The sequence below is a fragment of the Eucyclogobius newberryi genome, unplaced genomic scaffold, assembly GCF_026437365.1.
Source record: "Eucyclogobius newberryi isolate DKJ021-1_F unplaced genomic scaffold, fEucNew1.0.hap1 SCAF_3, whole genome shotgun sequence".
Lineage (NCBI taxonomy): Eukaryota > Metazoa > Chordata > Actinopteri > Gobiiformes > Gobiidae > Eucyclogobius > Eucyclogobius newberryi.
Window position 1 is genome coordinate 33,520,173 of NW_027315945.1, and position 10,687 is coordinate 33,530,859.

A 10,687-nucleotide genomic window follows, 5' to 3' on the forward strand; every position below is an offset into this window, starting at 1 on the left:
CACCGCAGACCACCGCAGACCACCGCAGACCACCGCAGACCACAGCAGACCACCCCAGACCACCGCAGACCACAGCAGACCACCGCAGACCACCGCAGACCACAGCAGACCACCGCAGACCACCGCAGACCACCGCAGACCACAGCAGACCACAGCAGACCACCGCAGACCACAGCAGACCACCGCAGACCACAGCAGACCACCCCAGACCACCGCAGACCACAGCAGACCACCGCAGACCACCGCAGACCACCGCAGACCACAGCAGACCACCGCAGACCACCGCAGACCACCGCAGACCACCGCAGACCACAGCAGACCACCGCAGACCACAGCAGACCACCGCAGACCACCGCAGACCACCGCAGACCACCGCAGACCACCGCAGACCACAGCAGTTGAAAATACCCTCTTTTTCCTGGGACAAACGGAGAAGTCGACATGTGAAAATGACGTGTGACAGAAGTGGAACAGACTGAGCTGTGTTTGATTCATGTGTTTGACGTTATCACGAGGAGGATTATTATCAGGATGGTTTTATTTCTTGCAGCTCCTGCAAGAAGAAATGAAATTACATCTATTTAATCTATTTAATGTACTTTTTAACAACAACAACAAAAGTGTGTTTGATCTCTGTCCTCTGCTGCGGCTGCATCACAAAATAATATCCCTTTTATTATGAATAAAAAGAGATAAATGTGATTGTGATGAGAGAGGGAGAGAGGGCGTTTAGTATAAACTAGGTTCATTTTTATCTTTCTGATCAAAAGTGTGTGAATTTGTGCTGCCAACGTTTGACATTTAAGGTTTTAACATGTAACATTTTAGGAAAGATCAGACACGTTATTAAGTGTTTATTATAATATATAATATACATATATTATAACTCTTAAACCATAAAAAGTGAAGGCTTCTTCCTCTATGTTCTTTGTTCCCAGAGCATCTGTTACCATGGTGATATTATAGGATGGATTTCCACAGACACAGTTCACTTCATTTACTATATGAACGATTCACTATATTGATCTGGACTTTTTGAATGATTGACAAAACAAATTCAATGTTTTAATGTTAAACGAAGCTGATTTTATAAATCAAATGGGAAAAGGATGACGGCATCTTTAAATAGTGTCAACATTTCATTGTTGAGTGGTTAAAAGATGAACTAAATACATCTTCATTTCAAGCCATATTACGTAACAAAATAATCCAATCTAACGTAACTCCTTAACTGCTCCTGGTTTGAGCCCAGTTTAGCTTTGATCTAGACTTGGTCTGGTCCTAGTCTGGTCCTGTCTGTTTAACCTTTGCTTAGTTTCTTGGTTATAATAACTCCTTATTTGTTAATATCTATAAAAGCCTTTTTTTTTCCAGCCAAAAGATTCTTTCAACACGTCAGAACATTTTAAACGTTTAAACCTTTTATTATCCAGACTTTAAATCTCAAACCTGTGCTTTTTGCTGCAGAACCTTGGTCATAAACCATCCAGCTGAAGATTTTAACTTTTGTTTAGAATGTTGTGTTTTCATTAGTTCTTTCCATGTTGTAAGCACAGATTTTACCCATGGATTCTTGACCGCCTGAACGACTCAATGGTTGGTCACTTGTTAGTAAAGCCTGAACAGGAATCCCCGGCACAACATTACGCTCGATACTTTTCACATTCTGGTTTGAGCTGAAAGTCATTTATTTGATCTGGAGTTTTGAACCGGAAACGTGGCTTTTTGCCTTAAAAATTGACTTTTATTCCCTTCAAACGGTTTGTGATGGAGAGACTGGAACAGCTAAAGAAAGAGGTCAAGCGAAAGACTTGGACTGAAGAATGGGATGAGATTAAACTGTTCAAGATCCTTTTTAAAAGGAGTAAAATTTGTCTAAAATAGCTGATAGGTCTTTATGGAGAACCACACCCAAGTGTCTCATCTGTTCCAGAAGGATTTGTCACTTTAAGGATGGAGATTTCCGGTTTGGTCGTATGACAGAACGTCGTGTGCGTTTGGAATCGACTGAAACACGTGAACTGTTTTTGATAGTCTGAGAAATTGGGCCACGAGACGAATCAACAAGCGACGCCCTAAACATGACAAAGACTGAACTGGAACTTCTAGATTTAGGTAATGATGCAGTTTTAGGCCGTGTTCTTTGGATCAGAGGAAGTTACATTAGAAGAGGCGGTTTATACAAGTTATTTTGCCCTTGAGCAAGACACTTGTGAACAAATGTGATTAAAACGCCAGTGTTTAATGTCCCAAATAGACTTATTACAGTGGGAAGAACCAAACTTACTGTTATAGTGTCTGACACACACACACACACACACCAGAGTAAATGTAGGAGTACTTCAGAGTAAATGTAGGAGTACTTCAGAGTAAATGTAGGAGTACTTCAGAGTAAATGTAGGAGTACTTCAGAGTAAATGCAGATGAAAAACAGTCAAAGCCGTGCGTTCTCACAAACAGGACTTTATTGCGGCTCCGGCTGCAGCGCTCAGAACCACAGACAGACTCACTTTCCCGTCGGGCACAAGAACAGAACGTTCATAAAAACAGTGGTTTTGGATCTTTGAGCGGGAGCGTTCCTCAGGCGCTTTACTCCTTGGAGGCCATGTGGGCCATGAGGTCGCACACGCGGTGGCTGTAGGCGAACTCGTTGTCGTACCTGTCGAGACAAAGAATTATGAGTGTCAGTGTAATTAAGGTTTCATACTGTCAATTATGCTTTTAAAATGGAGGTGTGGCCAGAGAGCAGATTATGAAGGAATTAAAACTTCAACCTAAAAAAAATTAGTTGAATTATCTTAAAATCGATCTGAAATGATTAATTATTTAAAAAGCTCAGTAATCTTAATTATTTAGCGGTCAAGTAGAAACGTCTTAAATCTAGACAAACAATCTTGCACATCTTCATATTCATGCATCTTTGTAAGATTTCTTAAATTTGGAGGACATTTCATTAAAAGTAAATTCAGGACCTTTAACCACAGTTACTACTTGCCTAACCAGTTTTATCCCAAAACTTTTACAGGATTTACTTGATGCAGACTTTATTTTAGTCCATGTTAAGTGTTTGTACATTTGAACCTCATTTACAGTTCTTCCTCTACAAATTGAAGTTTTGTCAGTATCTTCCACTGCTCTAACGGTCAGTCGTGTCCAGTCTGTGCACCTAAAGGGAGGGGCCCCGCTAAAGGGAGGGGCCCCGCTAAAGGGACGTACCATGAGACCAGCTTGACAAAGTGGTCGTTGAGAGCGATGCCAGCGCCAGCGTCAAAGATGGAGGAGTGAGTGTCGCCGTTGAAGTCTGTGGACACCACCTGGAAACCAAAAACAGGAATATAACTGAAATGTTCTGCAAAACAAATACATCCACAGGAGGTAAAATGACTTGTTCAGTTAATGGAATTAGTTGGTTTGTTTTGTTCATTTTTGGAACATTCTGACAATTTCAAAATACCCTTAGTTCAATCATTATATGACCATGAAGTTATTTAAAAAAGGACTTGAAATAATAATAATAAAATAATAATATAATAAAATAATAATAACAATAACAAAATAAAATTAAAAATAATTAAAATTCAACAAAAACAAAATCCTTAAAAATGTCAGAACTAACATTAGACACAAAATTCTCCCCCCCCCCCCAAAAAAAAAGACTCAAAACAAGTCAATAGTAATAAAGTAACTGGTGACACTTTGACAGCATCAGATGAAGACAAGCGTGAGGACAGACCTGGTCCTCGGTGTATCCCAGGTAACCCTTCAGAGGACCGTTGGCCGCCTCCTTCACCACCTTCTTGATGTCCTCGTACTTGGCGGGCTTCTCCAGGCGCACGGTCAGGTCCACCACGGAGACGTTGGGCGTGGGCACGCGGAAGGCCATGCCGGTCAGCTTGCCGTTGAGCTCGGGGATGACCTTGCCCACGGCCTTGGCAGCGCCGGTGGAGGCGGGGATGATGTTCTGGCTGGCGCCGCGTCCGTCCCTCCACAGCTTCCCAGAAGGACCATCCACGGTCTTCTGGGTGGCGGTGATGGCGTGGACGGTGCTCATCAGACCCTCAACGATGCCGAAGTTGTCGTTAATGACCTTGGCGAGAGGAGCCAGGCAGTTTGTGGTGCAGGAGGCGTTGCTGCGGCGAGAAGTCAAACAAGTCAGAAGCTAAACAGCGCCTTTTATCAGAGTTGATATATTATTCATTGTTTTATGTTGCACTATCCAGCCATCCATCTTTATATCGCAGAAGCACATTCATAGTTTTGGAATTTCAGGTCTTAAATGGACAACATGACTTTATTAGAAGTTAGTGGTAGAAAGAGCTTAAACTTTGTACTCAAGTAAAAAGTACAGTTACATGGCCAAAATGTTATGCAGTTTAAGTACAAATGTGTACTTTTAATAAGCATTTTAGAAGTATTTTTCATTTGTGCATTTAGAGCGGTCTTTCAAACAAAACTATTCTAAGCTTTATTCTCAGAGCTCTGGCCAATCAGAGCAGGCGATAGTGTAAAGTGAGTTTAGAAAGGAGCAGAGTACAAAGTTTGATTTATGGATTCCCGACCGACCGTGTGATACTTTGCGTTCCGTTTCTCACCTGACGACGGTGTTGGCCTTGTCGTACTTCTCGTGGTTGACGCCCATCACATACATGGGTGCGTCTGCGCTGGGGGCGGAGATGATCACCCTCTTGGCGCCGCCCTTCAGGTGAGCCTGGAGACAAAGACATGATAAAAACACTTCAGCATCGATGAAACTACAAAATGATATATTTACATCTAACTTCCTAGAAATTAACTATTTTTCTGGAATAAAGCCGAATTAAAATCTGTCAGAAAAGTCAGGAAAGGTCAAGGCTGTCAAAACCGGGGCCAAACCCTTGTGAATAGAATACATGTTAAACGACTGAAAACAAGACAATATTCTGAATGAGTAATTTCTATGTCTCGTCTATTTTGCAGTGAGTTGTGTGCATGTTTTGCGGTGCATTGTGAGTCTGTTTTGCGGTGCATTGTGGGTCTTCACGTACAGAGGCCTTCTCGATGGTGGTGAACACTCCGGTGGACTCCACCACGTAGTCGGCTCCAGCCTCGCCCCACTTGATGTTGGCGGGATCCCTCCTGCAAAAAGACAGTTTAAACTCTTTAGGGTCAGTTTATTCTCAACATGTGAAGCTTCCACATGAAAACTAATGACATTAGAACTAAACATTAAGCAAAAGATCCATTTTACTGAAAAAGAAACGTTGGGGACGCTTCTTTCAATTCTTCAGATATACGTGTCCTCTGATGTGCATTTTCACACACAACACTTTATATACTTTACAAAACATGTGATAATATCAGTGTTTTGATACATCTCCCACGTCCACATTAATGTCGTCATCTCTTAAATCAGTGCAACAGGAAAACTCTACTCACTCGTGGAAGACTGTGACCTTGTGTCCGTCGATGACCAACTTGTCGCCCTCGATTTTGACCTCGCCCTTGAAGCGGTTGTGGGTGGAGTCATACTTGAACATGTAAACCTGAAACAAACAGAAAATATTAAAAAGTGTTTAATTTGTCAACAAACTGGAACATGAAACTCAAACCTGGCTTTACCAATTTCAGATTTTTGTGCGAATTATGGGCCATTTTTAATACAAAACTGCCTTTTTATGTAGGAAAAACAGGTGATTTATGTTTTTCTTACAGTTCTACAAGTAAACTACAGATGAAACGCTCTAAATACAAGTGTGTGGTCCAAACATGAGCTCACCATGTACTCCAGGTCAATGAACGGGTCGTTGATGGCCACGATTTCGACCTTCTTGGAGGTGAAGGCGGCGCGCGTCACCAGGCGACCGATGCGGCCGAATCTGAGGAGGAACCACTGTAGTTAAAGCACCGCGCCACTAGAGGGAGCAGTACACGCTCCCTCTAGGGGACAGGGACACGTTTTGAGTTTGTACTATATTAGTCACTGACCAGTTTTTCTGAAGTTAAAGAAGCAGGATTTTACAGTTGTGATTGTTTAACACGTCTGACTTTAAAATGCACCGTAAAGTTATTTTTAAACTGTTTTTATGTCTGACACAGCTCAAATGTAACCAGAAATATGGCCTTCATTATGGAGGACGCATCATTTTGAGTAAATAAAATGTGATTAGATTTGCGATTTACATTTTAAAATTGTGGGATTTGGTTCAGTCAAAGTTCACATTTCAACAGCGGTGGAAACGTTTCACACAGAACTGTTCAATTTGGTGGAGTTTGATCAATTCTGCAGATTTTTTTTTACGCACGTTTTATTTGCTCAAAGCTCCGGCTTGAAAACAGTCTCATTAAATGACAAAATAACCTCTCAACTGCATAAGTACTTTCTGCTTTTCAGTCCAGCTCAAAATTGTAATGAAGTAGAAAATAGATTTCAGATGAAGTTAAAGTAAAAAGTATCCACAGTAAATAAAGAGTGCAGTACTTTTACATTTGTACTTTACTCGTTTCCACCGCTGCATTTCAAACACGTTCAGGAGCATCAAAGACTGAAACATGAAAATATGAGCCGCTGAACACTTTGTAAAGATGTGAACCACATTGTGCAGAATAAGACTCGAGAGTTTGTCATTTACAGAGGAAAAGTAAGAACAAGGTTATAGTCATTAAAGATTATGAAAAACAAATGTGCTTAAACGAGTCTTTAAATGTGTTTGTTCAGGTTTAAATCAGAAAAATGTACAATTTGTTTTGAAAAAAGGCAGAATGTCATTTTTATAGCAAACTTTTCATTTTTAATCAGCTTTTACTATAAACTATATGCGCCATTATATCATTTTCACATCTTCAAAACAATATTCCCGATATCGATCAGTCGTGCGCCACCGAATAAAAGTTTGTGTCCTAAATTAAACGGGTGGAGCAGGTGTTAACGCGGGGCCTCGGTTACAGTCAAATGTCCAGGTCCAAATTTAAACGCATGCCATTCTCTGGCATTGTCCGGCTCTAAAGGCCAAGCATTTACAGCAGGGCTTTTCTGCAACTGGATCTGTGCTGCAGACCAGAGCTAAAGGGCAAAGTTCAGGGGGCGGACCCACAGGCCACAGGGGGGCGGGACACAGAGGGGGCGTCGCATTCAGGACATTCAGCTTCTGTCCCGCGCAACCCGAGGCACAAAGTCGAAGTTGACTTGGGGACGTCACAGACCAGTTACTTTTTAACCAGGAGTGAAGAAAGTCTGCGACATCAAGACTTAAAAACATAATCATGTTTACTCGAGTACATTGACTACGGCGTTTGGTAAAAGGAGTTTCAGCTGTCGTTTAGTAATTGTACTTTTGCCTTTTCCCTCCAGACAGTGAATATATTGAACATGAAGATCTTTGCACTTTATAAATTTAAATAAAAGAGCAAAAATCATGTCATTTATTGCATCTAAAAAGAATGTCATTTGTCATTTGTCGTGTTATAGTCTTGATTTAGTCAGTGTTCTTTAAATTTATGGAATCATTTGTTTAAATAATTGCACTTATTGGATCAGAATGCAATATCCATGGAAACATCATAATTTCAAATCAAACCTGCAGCTGTCTGGTGCAGCTCCGCCCACAATTGTTATCAGTTCAAAGTTCAAAATGCAAACATGTTGTGTCCAAACATTGCAAGACAATTGTCTGAACTTTCAAGGTTAAAAATAAACTTAGGTTTAGATTAAATTCAAGATGAAAACGTGACTTGAACATTGTAGTCTTCCTTGATGCTTAATCTGTTGCATGTAGTTCCAGAAGTGAATGATTTGAGATGTTTTGGCAGAGCAAAGCTCCAGACTCAGATTAATGTGAGTATTTATAACGTGTCACTTCAGCTGCGGTGTCAGTTACAGAGTTAAGTTCTTACCCGTTGATTCCAACTTTCACCATGATGTCTGAGCGTCAAGTCCTCTGCAGGAGACAAACACACGAGCTCAGCTTTAGAGACACATTCTGTTCACATCTCAGACAGAACAGCTCAAACTCGTCTCTACAGAACATAATTATGCAGAATAATACATGACTAAACAATCAGACTCGTGCAGTGTCGCGTCTTGCGGCGCGTGCGCGGCGCGTGCGGTGCGCGGCTGTTACCGTTTGTGAGGTGCGTCTGTCTTGGGGGTCCGGGTGAGTGAGGGAAGCAAAGTTTAGCACTGACATTTTATAATGGTCTGCAGAGTGAGGCCACGCCCCCAGGCCAGACGCACGCGCGTCCTCACGCTGCGTCACGCCCACTTATAATGTCAAGGTCGAATGTAAGTCTTTGTCTCACCACAGTTTGAATTTAAAATGCGTTTGATTCTGTAGTTTACATTTCACAGTTTTCTCAGTTTAAAAGAACAATCTAAAATCAGCCCTGGATCTGCGTCCAGAGCCTTCACCTGGACGTGTCCAGAGCCTTCAGCTCTGTGTCCAGAGCCTTGAGCTGGACCTGCGTCCACAGCCTTGAGCTGGACCTGCGTCCACAGCCTTCAGCTGGACGTATCCAGAGCCTTCAGCTGGACGTGTCCAGAGCCTTCAGCCGGACCTGTGTCCAGAGCCTTCAGCCGGACCTGTGTCCAGAGCCTTGCTTCAGCCGGACCTGTGTCCAGAGGCTTCAGCTGGACCTGTGTCCACAGCCTTCAGCTGGACCTGTGTCCAGAGCCTTCAGCTGGACCTGTGTCCAGAACCTTCAGCTCTGTGTCCACAGCCTTCAGCTGGACGTGTCCAGAGCCTTCAGCTGGACCTGTGTCCAGAGCCTTCAGCTGCAGACACACCTGTAGAGAGGACAGTAATAACGTGATATTTGGATGTTTGGACACTGGTCAGACATTACCGCAGGTGTCGGGTCAGGACAGTGGATGTTCAGGTCAGTGGTCAGGAGCTTCGCTGGTGCAGACACAGATCACTTCTTTTCTTTCTCCTTCTTGGATTCTGCTCTGATTCCTCTGATCTGTGCGATCGATCTCTACTTCTTCTACTTCTTCTACTTTCTTCAGCGTCAGAGTCTCTGAGGACTTGTACCGTTGCCCTTATGTCAATATCTTCAAAGCATGAGAATAAAGCATATGAGATCATGAGGCAGAATGGAATGCATGTGACATCATAAGACATCCAGGGATCTTTTCTTTAATTGTTAAAAAAAAAAAATCTCTCTTTCTCTCGTTCTCATTTTTTTTTCACGGTATAGTGTAAAACACATACTTTGAAGACGTACGGCTGCAGAAGACATGCGACTACAGAAGACGCACAACTACAGAAGACGCGCGACTACAGAAGACGTACGACTGCAGAAGACGTACGGCTGCAGAAGACGTGCGACTACAGAAGACGTGCGACTACGACGTGCGACTACAGAAGTGCGACTACAGAAGACGTGCAAACTACGACGTGCGACTACAGAAGACGCACAATTACAGAAGACGTGCGACTACGACGTGTGACTAAAGAAGACGTACGACTACAGAAGACGTGCGACTACAAAAGACGTGCGACTACAGAAGACGCGCGACTACAGAAGACGCGCGACTACAGAAGACGCGCGACTACAGAAGACGCGCGACTACAGAAGACGCGCGACTACAGAAGACGCGCGACTACAGAAGACGCGCGACTACAGAAGACGTGCTCTGTGTTCAGAGCCTTGAGCTGGACCTGCGTCCAGAGCCTTCAGCTGGACGTGTGTCCAGAGCCTTCAGCTGGACCTGTGTCCAGAGCCTTCAGCTGGACCTGCGTCCAGAGCCTTCAGCTCTGTGTCCAGAGCCTTCAGCTGGCCCTGGGTCCAGAGCCTTCAGCTCTGTGTCCAGAGCCTTCAGCTGGACCTGTGTCCAGAGCCTTCAGCTTTGTGTCCAGAGGCTTCAGCCGGATCTGTGTCCAGAGACTTCAGCCGGACCTGTGTCCAGAGCCTTGCGTCAGCCGGACCTGTGTCCAGAGGCTTCAGCTGGACCTGTGTCCACAGCCTTCAGCTGGACCTGTGTCCAGAGCCTTCAGCTGGACCTGTGTCCAGAGCCTTCAGCTCTGTGTCCACAGCCTTCAGCTGGACCTGTGTCCAGAGCCCTCAGCTGGACCTGCGTCCAGAGCCTTCAGCTCTGTGTCCAGAGCTTTCAGCTGGACCTGCGTCCACAGCCTTCAGCTGGACGTGTCCAGAGCCTTCAGCTGGACGTGTCCAGAGCCTTCAGCCGGACCTGTGTCCAGAGCCTTCAGCCGGACCTGTGTCCAGAGCCTTCAGCTGGACGTGTCCAGAGCCTTCAGCTGGACCTGTGTCCAGAGGCTTCAGCTGCAGACACACCTGTAGAGAGGACAGTAATAACGTGATATTTGGATGTTTGGACACTGGTCAGACATTACCGCAGGTGTCGGGTCAGGACAGTGGATGTTCAGGTCAGTGGTCAGGAGCTTCGCTGGTGCAGACACAGATCACTTCTTTTCTTTCTCCTTCTTGGATTCTGCTCTGATTCCTCTGATCTGTGCGATCGATCTCTACTTCTTCTACTTCTTCTACTTCTTCTTTCTTCAGCGTCAGAGTCTCTGAGGACTTGTACTGCTGCCCTTATGTCAATATTTTCAAAGCATGAGAATAAAGCATATGAGATCATGAGGCAGAATGGAATGCATGTGACATCATAAGACATCCAGGGATCTTTTCTTTAATTGTTAAAAAAAAAAAATCTCTCTCTCGTTCTCATTTTTTTTCACGGTATAGTGTA

At 43.9% G+C, this 10,687-nt stretch overlaps 1 protein-coding gene across 1 annotated transcript; it reads right to left on the reverse strand.

The window, feature by feature from the left end:
* Positions 1-2,587: 2,587 nt before the first annotated feature.
* On the reverse strand, positions 2,588-8,148 carry gapdh (glyceraldehyde-3-phosphate dehydrogenase). Its single transcript, XM_072460021.1, has 9 exons — positions 8,097-8,148; positions 7,870-7,913; positions 5,756-5,855; positions 5,416-5,522; positions 5,025-5,115; positions 4,593-4,708; positions 3,734-4,130; positions 3,217-3,314; positions 2,588-2,659 (listed from the first exon to the last, which is right to left on the reverse strand). Exons 2-9 carry the CDS (start codon positions 7,890-7,892, stop codon positions 2,590-2,592), a joined length of 1,002 nt encoding a protein of 333 aa, XP_072316122.1. The 5' UTR covers positions 7,893-7,913; positions 8,097-8,148; the 3' UTR covers positions 2,588-2,589.
* Positions 8,149-10,687: the final 2,539 nt, after the last annotated feature.